General features: G+C 39.6%; 1 protein-coding gene across 2 annotated transcripts in view; it reads left to right on the forward strand.

Moving 5' to 3' along the window:
• Positions 1–315: 315 nt before the first annotated feature.
• Positions 316–18,837, forward strand: part of CTNND2 (catenin delta 2) — a 633,671-nt gene continuing 615,149 nt past the window's right edge. The window contains exon 1 of one of the 2 annotated variants that reach the window (XM_066326477.1): positions 316–583. In XM_066326477.1, the coding sequence (XP_066182574.1) occupies positions 547–583 (37 nt within the window). In that variant the 5' untranslated portion in view covers positions 316–546. The remainder of the gene's footprint in view (positions 584–18,837) is intronic. The other variant, XM_066326491.1, reaches the window with a different exon arrangement.

The following is an 18,837-nucleotide window of genomic DNA, read 5'->3' on the forward strand; positions in this document are numbered from 1 at the left end:
TCTCTCCCCCCAGCGCCGGCTGCTCGGCCGCGGCGGGCGCGCTCCTGCTGGGGAGGGGACGGGCAGGGAGGGGCGGAGGCAGGCGGGAGGGAGGGAGGCAGGGCGGGCGGGAGCGCGGCGGCGGCAGATGCTGCGGCGGCGGCTGTGTCTCCTTCGGCCACATCCCGCGGCCGGTGCGCCCGCCCGGCGCGCTGCGCTACGGCGCCGCCGCGCAGCCTGCCCCAGCCGCCGCCGCCGCAGCGGCCCCGCGCCTCGCCCCAGCGGCGGGGCGGTGGATGCCGAGCCCTCCTCGCCCCGGCAGCCAGCCGGCAGCTGTCCTGCGGCCGAGCCCCTCGGAGCCGGATCGGCGCGCTCGCAGGGACGCGGGGACACACGGGCGCACACGGGCGCACACGCACGCCCTGGGGGGGGGGCAAGCCGAAGATGCTGCAGCTGGGCAAGGTCAGGACCTTGCGGTGAAGCCCGGAGCCGTCGCTCGCCCCCCCCCCCGCTCCCCCCCTTCATTCTCGCTTAGCGGACTGAGGATTTGCTCTTGGGTTTTGGTATATGTTCGGGAGCAAGCAGGCTGAATCGGCGCCGATCGGTGAGTACGACAGGCACCGTAATGGTGCCAGGTCCGTCCCCCTCCCCCCCACACACCCTTCCCGCCTGCGTGATATTTCTTCTTGGTGCGGGGTCCTGCGCTGCTCCCCTCGGCGAGGCAGCCGGGCTGGGCTGGGCTGCAAGTAGCGGTGTTTGTGCCCTCGGCCGAAAGGTAACAAAGTGCGTTATTTCCTCACGGTTCTTTCTCCCGGGCCTCCCCCCTCCATCGCTTTCCTCCCTTTCTTTCTACGTTAGTGATCGCTTATGTAGGGCATCCGCGGCACCGTGTCTCCCGACGCCCTGCACTAATGTGCTCGTTACGGCGGTGAAGTCATGGGCCAGCGAGAAGGAGGAGGAGGAGGAAGAGGAGGAAGAACGTGAAGGGGCCTGGGGACCCGCGGGCGGGGGCAGCGCCCGGCCCTGCGAGGACCCCGCGCCCTGGGGCGGCTCCGAGCGACGGCTGCTGCGTGTTTCTGTGTGTCTGTGCTGCGTGTGTGTGTCTGTGTGTGTGTGCCGAGGGGTGTGTGGGGTGTGTGTTCTTCCTTTGAAGCCACCGTCTGCGAAATCCTGCGCTCGAGGAGCGGGCGGAGGGGGTGGGGAGGGGAGCCGCGCTGTGATGTTTCGTTGATCTATATTTAATGGCTGAAAGGAGAGATGCTTTTCTTTCCTTTACCCTTACCTTACTCTTATTCTGGTGTGTAATGTGCTTGCATCGATCGGTCAAATCGTAGCTTCAGCTGAATCAAGTCACCACAGAGGAAGGAGGTGCAGCGGCACAGGCAGTACATGTAATACACAAATTCATCTGGCCAGGGATCTTGGAGAAAAATTGAAAAAAAAAAAAAAAAAAAAACAAACCAAAAAAACCTAAGAGGGATAATTTTCGAAACCATGTTAAATTTCCCCTGGAGGAACTGGAAGGACGAATACATGGAAGATTGTAATACAGTATCTTGTGCAGTTGCATTTTCTTATACTTTGTTAGGGTGTGCTTTGTTTGGATTCAGTGTGTCACGGTTAACCCTATGCATTACAGAAAAAGAAAAAAATCCAAAACTTGGAAGAAATATTTAGAAATGAATAGGCTCCTTTATTGAACACCCAGCTCTTAACTTTGGTAGCTGTAGTAACTGATATCTGTGCCCCTTAAAACATGTATACCTTTTTTTGGCAATAACAAGGTAAAGTAAAAACTTCACATTGCAGGTTTATTTTCGAAGTCTTTATAGGTAGCCTATATGTAAGGGGAAAACAGTGAGTCAGCCTGAGCTCTGCTTTGTAGCAAACCTCTCCATAGGGTACGTCAAGACTTACGTACCTCAAGACAGAGAGACGACAACCCAGAATTATATGGAGTTTATGTAAGTCTGTTGTGTCTTTTGCAAAATCAAGAGAGGGGGGAAAAAATCTTTATTGTTCTATAATTCAGGATATATTCATCCTGTCTTAAAAAATAAACTGATTATGTAACTCACATAGGCTGGGTTTATCTTTTTCAGACAGCCTGGTTAGTTGGCCAGTGTATAAATGATACGGCACGAAGGGGTTAAGGGCAGGTCTCCAGAGAAAGCTGCTGTATATCCTACCTGTGTGCCTCTGAGACTCAAGTGGCTTTAGGGCTTTTGTTGCTTTTACTCAGGTTATCTGGGGAGGAGCCCCGACACTAAACCCAAACCACCTAGAAAGACTGTGCTATTTAAGCAAAGCATTTTACGATGGTGAAATACCCTTGTAAGACTAATTTCTGAGGCAAGCTGGTGAAGCTGTCTCATTCCGGTCTGTGAATGACATGATCCTTTGGGAGCCTTGACTGACTATCGGCTGCAAAACTGCAGAGAACTTGCAATCGATCATCATCATTAGTAAGAAGTTGATTAATAGCTCCAGACTGGGTTGGATGTGATTATGTTGAATGTTGTAGTTCCAAAAGAGGAGATCACATCTTGATCACGTTGTTCAGAGATGGTTTTTGCAGTCTGTTATATAAGAGAGGCTTGGGGAAAAAAAAAAAAAAAATGAGGAGCGGGCTGTGTTATGTATACCTATGGAGGGAAATACCCCCCAAAGCTGCTAGTAGGAAGCAAAGTATTTATTTCCAAATGCCAGCTGCATGACTTTTTGTAGGTTGTAAGAAAGATGCTTTTGGGAGAGGACTCCAGCTACAGTGCTCGAGTTCTGTTTGTCAGGTGCCTTAATAGATGTTAAAAGCAATAAATACCTCATCAGTGACACAAGCCTCTGACTTTTGCTGTGGGGTTTTTTTGATAACAATACCAAGATAATTTCATCCTCACATAATGAACTCTAATGGACAAAACAGAAATAATAGCAACTAAAAAAAATGTATTTGCATAATTCTGATTTGCATAATTTACCTCTGCCGATGGATGGTATCAATTTAATGACAATGGTTCGATGTTGAGTATGTGTTGCTCAAGACACGTGTGAAATCAGCTTATGCTACAAAGGAAGTGCTGGAGTACTTTATTTTAAGGGTTTTAAGGAAAGCCTTTTTTAGGTAGGGGTGTAGATTGGCATGTAAATGGAGCAGATAACAGATTTAGCGGAACTCATGAGTGTTAAATTTTGCACTAAATTTCAGATACATTTTCTATTTCATGGTTCAGTGTCATATGATTTTTAGAGCCGATCACTTGTGGAATTTCCAGCATATCTTTGTTAGGATTTCAAGCATATGTTTCTATCCTAGAAGCAACTGTTTTCAGGAGCATCAGTAAGATTAGGAAAATGCATTCACTTAAATTTTGATGCTTATTGATTGTGCTTGTAAGTCATGAAGATTTTGATATTTGAAATTACAGCAGAGGTTTGACAAAAATGAAAGTAATTTTTTTTCTTTGAATTTCTCAGTAAGATTTATTAGAGGATGAATTTTGGATGCTTATTTAATTGCATAATATTAAGTTTAGTAGTAGAATTATTAAACATACAAGTAAACAGGCTTTAATAAAGACAGCAGTTTTAAATATGGGAAATTTATTTCTTAAGTGACAGAATGACTCTCAAATAGGACTAAACCACATTTGCTCTTAAAGAAGAGATTGCTTTTGTCATGACAGAAGATATTATACCAGGAAAAACATTGTATTTCTAACCTTTTTTAACGAGGGCATGGTGGGAAAAGTATTTTCTCTCGTATAAAGTCTCCATGCAGGACAGGTAAGTAGTCCTCTGCTCACACACTGCAGAACCACAGGACCCTTTGGCTAAATGGCTCCTTGGTAGTTAGGCTCACCTGGAAAGAAATCTGAATGTAGCATGACACACTGAAACAATTTCTTCTATCCCCTTGGGATGTGCTAACTTTGTGTAGCGAATGGGTTGTAAAAGCAGATTGCCTGACCAGATTGTCTGGCATTATGCTGGACAAAATTTAAATTCAATAGTATTGAAAAGGAAATGTGGTATCTGTTTGTATGTAAGCCAGTTGCCATGTTAATAGATTTTTTTTTCTTATATAAACTGCCTGTTTAGTCTAGAACTAAGAAACAGGGAAGCATTTCATTATCTATGAGAGTAAGCATTTCGTATTTGTTTAAATTGCTCTTGGCATGGTAACTTCTAGTGCATCCTACTGGCTCTTAATCTGCCTATTCTACTTTACAAAATTCTATTATAGTAATAAGCAATAAGTTCAAGAGACATAAAGCATTGAACAGAAGATATTATCTTGTCCTTTTGGTTGCTGCCTTTGTTTTATTGAAGTTTCTGAAAAAAAAAAAAAAAAAAAAAAAAAGAAAGAAAACCCCCCAAAAATCAAAACACCAACCTAAACACCCCCAAGAAACCCCCCAGATTTCTAATGAAACTTTAAAACTTTGTACTTCACAGAACTGCCAAAACAGTCTTAACTTTCTAAAATTCATATGTAAAATAACCGCATTTGGTGTTATATTTTGTTTTGGTTTATTGTATTAATCATACTAACTCTACCATATAATGAACTGTTATTTCCACTTGTTTTGTTCATTTTAAGAAGCCAAAAATATGTAGAGTTTGACTTGTAGCATCTGATATCAAGAATATCTGACCCAAAGAGGCTTTACATAAAACATTCTGTAGGCAGGATTTTGCATTTTCCCCTCCTACGTTTTCGATGTTTTTGTCTTCCACTCTTTTTCCTTGCCAAATTTACAATTGATTTCTTCATCTCCCAAAAAGCTTCACACTACAGCAACTTCCTTTTGGTCAAGAAAATTACTTTTGGAAACTGACAGTATAAGTTAAATTTTCCTGCTTAATGTAATATAAACATCTTTTTTCAGCCATGGGTACATTCTCCATTCAAATACTGTCAGTTGTTATTCAGTGAAGTAGCCAAGATATCCTTTTAAGGCTGAGTTTTTGAAGGCAGCCAAATGAAATAAACAGGTAGTATCCAAATATATTCTGATGGGATTCTTGATTGTTTTAAACCCACTTACGCATTCATTTATATCAGATTTATATTAGATAGTTTCATTCAAATTACTAAGATGCTGGGGAAAGTAATTAGAAATAGGTTTCAGTCTGGTGGTAGAAAATTGCTGTACCTTTTAGCTCCAGTAGGGTGATTATAGGTTGTAGTCTTCATCCTGTAAAAATATATGTTTCCATCAGAACCAGCAAGCAGTTTGGAAGGGTGGCTGGCAAGGATGGTCTGAGAGGTAACTCAAGGCTCCAGACAATGAGTTTCAAGGTATTTTAATTCCTACTTCCCACAAGAGCTCTACAATTCTTGAAGCTGGGTATCTGAAAAGCAAGAAAACATGCACTGAATGTTATAAGCAGAACATTTGAACTTTTTCAGTTTTCTTTACAGTTTTCCACCAGAATGCTGAAATTCATGAATTTGTGTGTTTCTGATACGCTTGCTGATCTGTAGGTGACTTTGGGGCTTGTTTGTTTGGGTGTTTTTTTTTGTTGTTTGTTAATATATGCATTATTTTAGATTTGTGTGAGCAAAGAGTGTAACTTCTGAAGATGCCATAAATGAATCAAATCCTGGCATGCTGGCTGGGTAGTAACCAGGTTTCTTCAAAAGCATGTAGTTGTTGTCCCGGTCAAATTTGCTTGTTCAAAAATAATCCTTCTTCTTGACAGGAGGCTGACTGTTGCTTTACCTGTTTGGCATATGGAAAGGCAAAAGCTTTTTCATGCTCTTTTTTTGCGTGAAAAATGTCATGACATTAGATATGGATGTTCATATTCAGTGAAAAACAGAGTGAGAAGGCAGAAGGCTAGGTCAGAGAATGGTTATCTAAGGAAACAACAACTTAAAGGTTTTCAGCAATGGAAAAGCCTCAGGATTAAACGTGCAAATCTTCCCTGTACAAACCTTGTTGTTGTCTTGTATGCCAGAATTTGTATAGTCAGTTCTTTAAATAAGCAGATATTTGGAGACATTCATAACACCATCACTTTCTCACTTTTCTTATGCCAACCAGGCTTCAGGACGATTTTGAATGTGCCTAATGGCATCATCTAATTTGTGCATGGCGTGATACTGTAGTGGGCCAGATTCTGTGTGATCAAGAAATTGAAGTCTCATGGAAAGCTGGAGTTGGGGCTGCTAAAATGTGTAGGTACCAAATGCAGTGGTATATCTAGAGAATTCTTACAAATCAAAATCTGGGTTAATCTGTGAGCATTTTGAAAAATTTAACAAAATGATTAGTCATTATATGATACTTTCTGTGTACTTCTGATGAAGCACCTGTATCCTTGATCACCACATGATGGTAATCTGAACTTTCAGTTCAGTGCCTAACCTCGTCTGACCTACTGTGCTAAGAAATGCAGTGACTAGAACAAAAAAAGTTCTGGCTATTTCTAAAAGTTTGTGTTTTAATGAAGGAGGTTGACAGTAATTGATGAGTCGTGGAATTCTTGCTGCAAATGGTTTTGAAGCCTGAGTTACAAGAATAATGTGATTTTACATGTGGATTTCCACTGCAGTGCTGATGTGTGTCATCTGATGGTACAGGGCAAAACTTGGAAGTGTGGTAGTGCATCTCTTCTTTATAAGTGTCAGAAGTCTAGAATGCATTCTCAAAATTTTCATCACAGTTAAAGTAACAGAAGACTGTTAGTTTCTGTTTTCTTTACTTCTGACATTTAACTGTGTTAACCTTCCCAACAGAAAGATTTTGAGTAACAGGGTTGGAAGTTCTGTCCTGCCTATGGATTATCAGGTTAATTCCAGATGCTTCTCAGCTATGTCTGTGTGATTTTCAGATGATAAAGTTTGGTCTGTTCTGGGGAAAAAAAAAGGGGTTGTGATTTGCCACACACCTCGAGGATTAACTGCTAGACATGCATTCATTTTACTGATGACTTACAGCATCCTATACTTGAATCTGTAGGAGCTAGGCAACACCAATTCCTCTTTTTCTGCCATAATAAACATGATAGTCCCTTACAGATTTTATAGATTCACTAATATGTATTTTTGGTTGAAGTGTTTCTGACAAGCTTGGCAGCTTATTGTACTTATTTTTCATTTCTGACTTCTACTGCCTTTACCAAGAACAAGTAAATTATTGCACAGAGCCTCAGGAGTCTTGGGGGACTCTGACTTTAATCTCAAAATCATTCTTCAAAGAAGAATGGACAGGTTGAGCTTAATTAGAAACATGCATGTCTAATCAAAGGGTAAATTTAGAATCACAAGTTTTGGAATCACTGGCATTAAAAGCAGACTCATGATACCAAAAAATCTTTGGTGTCATGAAGCCATGGTGTATTTGCAAAGCTCAATGCACTATTCTGATAAGCAATTGTTTAATACTCTCCTTCCTAATGTATGTCATTACATAGCTTTTATTAAAAAAAAATCCAGATAATGCAATTCTGGTCAAATTATGGAAGTTCATTAGCCCCTGAGTGTTTCCACCAGGATCCTGTGCACTTAATTCCATGCAGATTCTCATAATGAGCACCCAAAGGATGGATAATACTCTTAATTTCAGAAAGGAACAAACAATTCCTTACATTCTATGTATCCTATGTAGCATAGATCTGTTCAGCAAGTACTGTGTGTGGATGAAGTGGAAAGCTGTGGGGTAATACGTAATCTTTACATTTCTTCTTTGCCTTTCTTGAGATTGAGTTTGATTAGTTGGCTTACATATTCCCTCTCTATAAATACCTTAAAAGTAGCTAAGAGTAATCTGCTTATTAATTCTTATTTTTCTGTCCCTAAGTCTTGGAGATACCGTGCATGTATAGATCTCGCTGTTTTGTTTTGTGGGGTTTTTTTTGCCCAGTCAGTCTGAAGAGATGTAAATTTTTTGTAGTGAGTAATAAATATTTCTTTTATTTTTTGTGTATCAGAATAACAGTATTTGAACTCAGTAGAAGAGACATCTATTTTAGTGTGGTAAAAACAAAATTCCAGGTTTTGATCATGTTTTATGCCTTTGATTTACCTTGGAGTGGATAAAACTTTACACAAATATGTAAAGTAATTTAGTTTGATTTCCAGAAAAAGATTTATGGACGCAATTTTGTTGTTGTTGTTGCTGCCGTTGCTGTTTTTGTTGTTTTTTTGTGTGCAAGTGCAACACCAGTATTTGAGGGATATGCTATACCTGACAGTGACAATTAAATGCAACATAAACTTGACCTACTCTTAGAATTTTGGGAGATCTTGGATTTTTGAGACCTGGCATCTCTGACCTCCTGAGCATGCTGGTGTCATTTCATTGGAAAGCTATTTGAGCAAAGCCACTTCAAAGAACCTGATTTTCCTGTTTGTGTGTGAAGTCTCTATATCTCCCTACTCAGTGGAGAGCTGGCCAGTGAGGGGGAGCAGGGTCTCCTTCACAGCTGTGTTCTGCCCACTGGAGTCCCCAGGCTGACACTGCTGATGGATCACTCTGCCTGAGACTCTCCCCTCTAAAAATATCCAGGGAGGAACTACTTGGCTTTTGATCAGTGGTGATGAAAATATTTCAGGTCCCCAAATGACAGATTGTTGGTGATCTATTGACAGAACAGACTTGGAGCAACGAAGTTTGTCAAGGAGCCAAAGAGTCTGCAATATAAATTGCTTTTACATTTTAGGGTTTGTTTTGTTTTCATTTGGGGTTTTTTTGTTTTTACTGTACATAGTGTCCAAAGCAAAGAAGGAGATCTGAGATACTGGTTGTAGCACGCCAAAAAAAAGGCTGGATGGGAATTTGGGGACAGGGAGGCAGACTGGAAAGCATAATTGCTATGTTGTGAGTAGGAATAGGAAAGATGCTAATTTAATCTCTTAACACAGGTGGTTGATTCAGTCTGGTGATTTCTGGCAAACACTTTTAGAAATATATTTTTGGGAGTGTTTTATTTACTAAAGTGCATCACTTCTAACAGAACACCTTGCACTGATAAGCAAAATAGAGTTTGAACATGATTAAGAAATGCATGCATGCATATATTCTACTTTTGTGCTGTAAAAGTATGGAATTAGTTGCACCTCTGTCAAATGTAAAAATTCCTCTCTTGCATGCACATTACATAACTTGCATATTAATCTCAAAAGCAATGTAGCATTGTAATCTCCCAGAGGCAAAACCCAGTTGTACTCCTGTTGAATTTGGTAACAGAAATCCAACTGATTCTATGGGACCCCTGTGTTTGACTAGATGTCCTGTAGTAAAAATATTTTTTCTATTTATTCAGCCGCCTTTCACTTGATTCTTTCGTAATTCTACAAGATAATGTTCATCGTGAAACAGTTAGGGTGAGCTTTTTCAGTGGATTTTGTTTTGTTTTGTGGTTTTTGGTTTGGTTTTTTGGTTGGTTGGTTTGTTGGTTGAGCTTTTTTTTGTTTGTTGGAGGTTTTTGTTGTTTGTTTGTTTTAAGAAAATTACAGTTATTGCACTGTTATCATAACACAGGCAGAACAAGTAAATTCACTAGTAGTTAATATTTTATATATTATTTAGTCAACGTATGAGTTACAGGTGGGGGTAAAAATGGTGGAGGCGTGGGAAAGAGAAGGGAAATATCAGCATATGAGTTTGTTTAGCTAACTGTCTTACTGGAAGATTCTTCCTGACCTGCAGATTAGTATACTTCTGGGGGTATAAGGTTTTTTTACCTCACTGTACTGAGGTTGTCATCAAATGGAATTGCTCTCTAGGAAGTTGTACAGACCTCCTTAAACAAGTGACTGAGCTTATGGAAATACACATTCTTGGGAATAAAGCAATTTATTCTTCCTTTTCTGCTGTTTTTAAATTCATTTTTTCATAAGGTATTTAGCATGCCTCCAGTAAAATACTGTAATAAAGAAGCAAGGACTCCTGATTTTTGAAAGGCTTAATATTCGCATCATAACATTCAAGTATCCATGTTTTTCAAATACTTTTCTAATTAATCTTTACTTAAATGTGGTCTTTTGGTTTCACTTTGGATTTAATAACTAAATAGTATTAGCAGATGGCCAAAAATAAGGGGTTTTTTTTGGTCACATGGTTTTGTTTAGGAGTGTCTAATTTGTATACACTATGCAATGCATTCATATTTTTGTTACACAAAAGAGAGTGAGTGGTGGGTATTAAAAAGATGAATTGACCTGTAGGAATGGGACAAATTGAAAAGTGACACAGTCTTGAATGCAGACGTATAGCTGTGCTTCAGAAATAAATGTTGTGTCTAAAACCTAGATTGTGGATTACATTACGGGTCTCTAACTCTTTCACATCAACTACAGTAAGTTGTACATTTAAGGGAATGGGACGCAAAAATAAAATTATTTTAGTCATCCTCAAACTTAATGGGAATAGTAGAAGATCTATTGTAGAGATGTTGCTTCCATTAGCTGTCCCAAAACTGGACACACGTCTCTAGTCATATCATTCCAACATGGAAGGTTCTCAATGAATTATATAGGTGAGCTGAGATGCTGTCACTACCATTTACTTCTGAGGCTGATTTTCTGTCTGAATGGGAAGAGCCAGTGAAAACTTGTACCATTTCTATGTTGACTTTTCTACCTTTAAGTATGTTCCTGCACCTTGATACAGACCCTGATGGATGTCTGTCTTTCTGTCTACTTAAGTTGGTTGTACAATAACTATTTTGAACTATTGTAGTCTTGTTGTTTCACTGTAAGAAAACAAACTTATTTTTCTTAAAATCCAGTAAAGAACTTTCTCTGGGTTTCAGGTGGCTACCACACTTCCTAACAACATGACTGGAAATTTACAGAGTTCAAATTCTCTCTCATTTCTATTTTAAAACTTTTATTTGAATAGCAATATCCCACAAATAAATACATGTGCATTTAAGAAGCATGGAGAAGAATGGTTATTTCTGATTGTGTTATCAGTATCCAAAGCTTGCACTTCTGTCCATAGTCTGTGAAAGAAAAGGGTTAGAGACTTGTGATTGATTTCCCAATAACAGATTTTAGATACAAAGTGTATTTCAGAGGCACAGCTATACATCTGCATTTCACAGGAACCATTGAAGAAAGGAAGGCCATCACAAAGCTTTTTCTTTTTTGCACATGAATCATTCTAGAGCTCCTTCAAGAAGGTGACTTACCTTGCTGAATGAATTTATAGAACATGGTACAAAATTTCTGATGTTTTAATCTTCACATTTTTCATACATGTGTAGAACAGAAGAATAAAAGAGACTTCCAATCAAAAGTCTGAGCATTTATAAATCCAAAACTTCTGAAGTTTGAAGATATATGCAGAGCTTTTAATAATACCTAAATATGACATTCAAATATTACACGAAACATAACAGGCATATAAAGCAGTTCTTTCTACCTCTTTATTATCTTCCTGCCAGGCAGGCTTCCTCTTTTGAATGGACTTTTTATTTGGTTGTCTTGAAAAAGTCATTAATGGGTTAAATAAGACATCATGGAGATTGCTGTGGCCTTATGAATTCTGTTCTTGCCTTTTTATATATTTTTTTACTATTTTAGTAAGCTCTACAGCTTATGATAGCACTTTACCCCTGAAATAATTCTATGTTGCAAAAAAATATTATGAAGGGCCTGAAGCTGCTACTTCTAGATGCAGGCTAGCTCATAGTGGAAGCCTCAGGAGACCCCTTCAGTTTGCAGCTGTTGTTTCAGACTTCCTTACCATTCTGCCTACAGGAAACCAAACTTCTCAGGGTTTGAGTGGAAGTGTATTTGCTGCTTATTGATGCTGAATTTCAGTAGGTTGATTTTGTTATAGAACTGGACCTTGGAGCTAGCTGTAAATATCCCAGTGTTTCCCATGTTGAAATGCAGAATGAGTTCAACACTCCTGAGTCTGTCTGTGACTCTGCAATAAAAAACAGAACCAGAGTCTGGACTGTGCTGCAGCACCCTCTGCCCCTGCAGAGTGGTGTGTAACCAATTCCTTCCTGGGGCGCATTTAGATCATTGCGTGCTGCAACTTCATTAACTGCACCCTGTATGAGAGACCATATGCAAGAATGCAGATGGAGGAACAGACTGGAATCATCTAGGCAATCAAACATAGTGGTGGCTCTTTATTTTGTATTACATCAGTGTTTTGACAACCGTACTTAGATCACCGCCCTGTTGAACCTGTGCTGTCCAAAACATGCTCACAGATGGTCCATGTGCTGAAAAGTTCAAAAAACCTATCTAGCAAGACTGCTGAAGGGAAAACAAGTCAAGAGAGGCTGAAAATAGGTCAGGAACAAGCACGAGAATAGGATCCTGGTTGCTTATGTACTCTGTCTCCTAGAGCATGTAGCTCTTTCAATGTTGCTTAAGCAAAAAGCTCTTGCTACACTGCTCTAAGTTCATGGGTGGCATAAAAGTTAACTTCTGTTGTACTTCAGCTGGCTTTTTCCAAAACAAGTAACAACATATTTTATGTGATGTAAGAGGCTTTTTTCTAAAACAGAAAATCTCATTAGTGAGCATTTTTTAAAGAAAAGCTTTAAGAAAATAAAAATAAGTAAAAAAAGACAGTAGTTTGGAGGGGGGTAAACAAGGCGGGGGGGAGAAGTAAACTGTACAAGATCCCTTCTCTGTGAGAATTTTAAAGAACAAAACTAGAACTTGATTTGGCAAGAATAATGAAGCCCTAGAAATCATCATCAAACACTCTGCTGCTGGTCCCTTACTACACCTATTTTATTGTATTAACATAGTGTGTGAGGAACGGCACTATACTCATTTGTAGGCAAGAATTGCTATTGTTTCATTATGCACAAAGAGTAATGGACAGACAATTTCTGCTCAAGCCTTGCTGTGCTACCAATAGTAATCTTTTCAGTCTTTTTTTTTTTTTTGTTTCAAGCAAAAAGGAGCCATTTTAGAGCAGGAAGGTGAGGGACAAATGCTTGCACTACCTATATCTATAGATTTTCTTCTTTTAATAAGGGTCAAGTTGATGTTGGGGTAATTAGAGATTGTTTCAGCAAAATAACTGGCATAGGTAAGCCCTAAAATATTTGAACAATATTTCAGAATTTTTTTTCCACTTTTACAAAACATTAATACTATTCTAATCTTTGTCTGAAAATATCTCAGTGCTTTTAAGGCGGTTTCTCACAAGTGGTCTTTTCTGGGAATTTTTTTTCTGGGAATTCATTTTGTAAGGAAAAATAAACAAAATACAAAAGAAACAAGAAGGAAAGAGAAGGGGAAGGGGCCAAGGTGGCTGAACACCCTAGGCTTTGGTTCAGTGGATCAGAAGGGAACCATGGAATTTTCACCATAGATTTTTCTTTGTAGTTGGTTTATCAGGTAAAAGCTGCCTTTAACACTTCATGAGTTTTAAATAAACTAAAATATCTCAGCAAATACAGGTAATGACTTTGATGGCAAGAATATATTATCTTTTTGGACATGCTGTAGATTGTGTTTGTTGTTCTGGAATAATCTACAGGTATATAAATGTAATACATTCTCAAAACCATAATTAATGCAATATTAATTTGAAAAATAAAATGTGTTAAACTTAACAAATTCCAGGAGACTTCAGTCAGAGTTTTTGTAGATGCTGCTCTTTCAGTCAAAATAATAATTAAAGAAGGTTTGCTGAGCAAAATTAATTTAATTTATTGGAGAAATCTAATTTACTCAACTCTATCCATTTATATACTTGTAGTCAGCCTTGATAGCATAGTCTATTGAAATTCACAGTGAATTTTAGAACATCTGCCTTCTAATTATTCTAAATATCACTATCCTAAAAGCATGTGCATAAGGCAATTACTCCTTATGGTTTTATACATTTTTATTCTAGGAGCTGCTCAAAGCATGTCTTTGTTTTTCTTATCCATTGTTCCTCTAGTTTGTCAGATTACAATCAGCAAGGCTTGTGGAGTTAACAAACCACTTACACCTCCAAAGAGTAACTACAGCACGAATGACAACGGTGTTTCCTACAGATACAATCTGAAAATTCATTTTAAAACCCGTAGTTTCTAGGAGATAAGTTTGTGTGTGAATATAGCAGAGTACATTATCTCCTTTATCCATGGTATAGGTATTTTTTATGTACTCAGAGAATGATTAGACTTCAAATCTTATTTTTCTTTTTCCAATAGTCTATTCCATAGTTCAGCATCTTTCCCTGACATCACTTTGTCTCCTCTCATAAGCTTTGCTCTAGGCTTTATTTCCTGTGTTTTCTGCTACTAGCTAGCCTGTTTTGGATAATGCTTTTGGAAATTGTGTTTTCCCAAGTCAGGGCACAGGCTGCTGTTAGTGATGGAAAATCTGAGCTCACTCATCATGACTGTGGTAGCATTAAATTCTTCGGCATCTCATTATTGGTCTGTGACTATCAAGCTGTCTCAGGATGTTTCCAGTAGGGCCTTTCCTTTTATTCTGGTGTGGACTCTGTTACAGATGCAAGAACATATCTGATCAAATGCTAATAAACAGCTGATTTGAGCTTCAGAGCTATGTTCTAGACAATAGTTTCTTCCAGCAGCAGAAAGTGATCTCTCTCTCTTTCTCGTGCATTTCTGCCATATTTGCTCACTGAAAAGTGGAGGAGTCTATACTGATCCTCTTTATCATGGCATCTACCCATCATCTACTTTAAAAATTCTACTTACGTGCTAATTGTATGAGATTTAAAGTCTCTAATAATTATCTTTGAAAGGTCATGGCTATCATGGGAGGTTCCTGAGGACTGGAGAAAAGTGGACATCATCCCTGCTGCCAAGAAGGATGATCTGGAGAACTACAGGCAAGTCAGTCTCACCTCAGTCCTTGGACAGGTGATGGAGAAAATGCTCCCAGAAACACTTTCCAAACATATGAAGGACAAGAAGGTGATTCGGAGTGGTCATAATTGATTCATGAAGGAGAAGACAAATTTTGAGAAGACAAATTTTGCCAGTCTGATGGACTGCTGTGGTGAGATATGATGACCATGGGGAATGAAGGAAGAGCAACAAGTGTCATTTATTTTGACTTTATGGGGCACTTTTGACAGCATCCCATAATCTATTCACACTCAATCTTTTAAAGGATGGAAGAAATAAATGGACAGTGACATGGGATGAAAACTGTCATATCTGCTGGACCCAGGGATTGTTGTCAGCAACAGGACATCCAGCTGGAGGCCAGGCACTAACAGTATACACCAAGGGTTTCTGTTGTGTCCTGTATCGTTGAACATCTTTGTTCCTGATCGTAGTGATGGGACACTGAGCTGCACTCAGCAAGTTTGCAGCTGGTACAAAACTCAGAGGAGTGGCTGATACACCAGAGGATTGTGCTGCTGTTCAGAAACATGTCACCACATTGGAGAAAAGAGAAGAAGGAAACTTTTTGAAGTTAAATGAAGGCAAAATGCCAAGTTTTGCACCTGGGTTGGAATAACCTCTTGTGCCCATTATGTCTTGGGGCTGGCTGGCTGGAAAGCAGCTTTGCAGAGAAGGATCTGAAGTTCTTGGTGGAAGTTCCAGTGTGCTCTCATGGCAGAAAAAATACAACAACTTCCTGGGCTTCAGAGGGAAGTGACTTTTTCATTCTATGCATTACTGATAAAACCATGTCTGGACAAATGTGCACAGTTCTGCTTTATTTCATAATTCACATTCTTTGACTTAAGCATTGACACCTCCATTGTCTCAAAGAAATTCAGATATTAATGGACTGTGGTATCAGTTTAACCGTTACTTCGTATTGAAAAACGAACAAGGCTTTAAACCAGGAATGGAAGTTGTTTAGGACCACGGAAGAATCTTGGGTATGGGCCTGATATGTTTCCACTGATGCTTGCTTTTAACACAGTAAACAACTGGTTTCTCTGCAAATGGGAATCTGTGTGTGGTCTTCAGATTGTTCATTGAATGTGGTGGTCATCCCAAGGATGTCACTTGCATTAGTTACTATGGCTTGTTTCTTGACAGACAGATGGAAAGGACATACTCGAATGCTGCCTGAAGATTTAGACATTTCAGAATGTAAAGGAGCTTTGCATTATTTCCAGTATGGCCCAAAAGACTGCACTAAGCACCATTCAGCCTTGTCTGAGACTGCCTCTTCCAGATTCAGGAGCTAGTCTGAAATTCAAAATTCACAGTAGCTAGAGCTGCATCCCTTAGGAGCCATCATCAGGGTTTTTCAAGAGTCTCGTTACTGTTTTGTCCAAAGGAGATGCTGCACAATTTTTATTAACAATTGGTCTTCATTTAATTTCACCAGTCACTGATACAGAAGTCTAATTCAAATAAAGTGATGAGTATGTCCGAAATTAGTCTGATACTGGAACTGGAGAAGTATATGTGTAGAATCATAGAAAATTATGTGCTGTGTTGGAAGGGTCGTATCAGGATCATCGAGTTCAACTCCTGGCCCCATGCAAGACACCGCAAGGATCACACCGTGTTCCTGAGAGCATTTCCCTTATGCTCCTTGAACTCAGACTGGTATGATGCTGTGACCACTTCCCTGGGGATGCTTTTCCAGTGCCCATCCACCATCTGGGTGAAAAGCTTTCTCCTGACCTGATATCTGACCTAAATCTCCCCTGACTCGGATTCATGCTCAAGGATTTCCTTGAGTCCTTTCACTGGTCATGAGAGTGAAGATATTGGTACCTCCCCTCTTCTTCCCCTCATGAGGAAGTTGTAACTGCAGTGAGGTCTCCCCTCAGTCTCCTCCAGGCTGAACAGACCAAGTGGCTTCAGCTGTTCCACTTACAGTGTCCTCTCCAGACCTTTCAACATCCTTGTGGCTGTCTTTTGGATACTCTAAAGCAGCTTAATGCGTTTCTTACATTGTGGCACCCAAACCTGCCTCCAGCACTGAAGGTGAGGCTGCCCCAGTGCAGAGCAGAGCAGGACAATCTCCCCTGCCTGGATGGTGATGCTGTGCCTGATGCCCCCCAGGACAGGGCTGGCTCTCCTGGCTGCCAGGGCGCTGCTGGCTCAGATTCAACCTGCCATCAACCAGGACTCCCAGTCTCTTTCCACAGCACTGCTCTCCAGCTTCTTGTTTCCAGTCAATCTGTCCATACATCCAGGCTTGTCCTATCCCAGGTGTAGAACCCCTCACATTTCTGTGTTGAACTTCATGCAGTTGGTGATTGCCCAGCCCTCTGACTTGTTGAAGTCTCTCTGCAGGGCTTCTCTGCCATCAAGGGAGTCAAGAGCTCCTCGCCATTTAGTGTCATCAGCAAGCATATTTAGTATTCCTTTGAGTCCTGCATCCAGATCCTTAATGAACATGTTGAAAAGAACTGGGCCAAGAATACAGCATGCCTCCTTTTTTCTTTTACTCCTGGGATACCCTGGACACCCTAATCTGTGTGTTCTGGCAGTTTTTTTGATTGCTTTCTTCAGAAAATCAAGGAGGGATATTTGCAGCGAAAGACCAGTGATTGGAAAGCTCCAGAATAATGACTTGCAATTTCAAACAATTCTAAAAATAAACGCTTCGCAGTCAGAATTTCTGTGATATAATTGATGATGGGAAATGCTTCTTCAATATTCAGATTGCAGAATGTTTTGTTGGGATTTTTTTCTTTATTAATGAAGCATCTAAAATGACCTAATGCTTTCTGCTTTGTTTTGAGGAAGTTGTGCAAATCTGCTTGAAATACCCTTTATTTTTAGATATAGAGTGATAGTAGCAGAAAATTAATGCTTTGTTCCTGATCATATTTGTGTTGGACCTAAAGACTGTAATCTACTGAGATCTAACTGGCAGTTCCTCATTATATAGCTTAGAAAATGGCATCCTAACACCAACTTGGTCAAAATGTCAGAAGGCAGCTTTGCAATAAAAAGTTCTCTTCCTTCATATTTTGTATGGACAGGATTTTGTGGGAAGGTGTCTGGAAAAATGATGGCAAACAGGATTATTAATTCTGCTTTTATTCAGAGAATGTAAACAAAATTTATCTTCCACTTTATAAAAGTATATCCATGTGACAATAGAGGCTTGGAATATTGTTTCACAGTGTTGCATAGATGGGTGGTCTATTATTTTGCTGGCTCTCTCCTGTGTTGGCTAATTTTGTCATAAACTAAGTAAAACAATAAGCTTTATAAAGACACAGTTATGTGGTGATTCCCTATGTTTTTACAAGGGAGTGTTACTTGTCATCTGTTTTTCTAGTTGTTCTTACAAATCCAAAAGTCCTGAGCTGATGGAATGAGATGAGCAATCTGATCACAAAGAATGAAACCAGAACTGATTTTCCAATGCATTAGCTTTGCATTCTTGCATAAACCTTTTTGCAAAAAGCTTCACTGGGTCAAGGCTTGAGTTCTGGGTCATAAGCTCTTCTAAATTTTATGATAAATATCTATCTTCTGAATTGTTTTTCTGTGGGAGCAAAACCTCTAGAGGGTGCCAAAAACTGGTTTTGCTTAAAGAAGCTGTTGGGTCTTACACTACTAATGTCAGAAGTGGAAAAGTGCAGGTCACTGACTGGGCCCTGAAAGCTCTTCCTGCTCCAAATAATTGAAGTATCTTTAAAATCCCTGCTCCTTTAAATTTGATTCTGAAGTCTTTCTACTCTGTGATTTTTTTTCCTAGGCTTTTTTTTTTTTTATTTTTTTTTTTATAGTAGGCATTAACTATATGATTGACAGAACTGGCATTGGAAACCTTTTTTAGAATATCTTGGGTAATCTTTATTTATAATTTCTCCAAATGAGAATAATGCATCATGTTTCTAATGTCACACAGAAAATATACTAAGATAAGTACTGTTTATTTGACCAAGGCTTCTTGTACCAGCAGGCTCTAGATGTCTACAAATTGTAGGTTTTCCCATTCCTTTTTAACTCTAATCTTGCCCT

The sequence above is a fragment of the Sylvia atricapilla genome, chromosome 1, assembly GCF_009819655.1.
Source record: "Sylvia atricapilla isolate bSylAtr1 chromosome 1, bSylAtr1.pri, whole genome shotgun sequence".
NCBI classification, from domain to species: Eukaryota; Metazoa; Chordata; class Aves; order Passeriformes; family Sylviidae; genus Sylvia; species Sylvia atricapilla.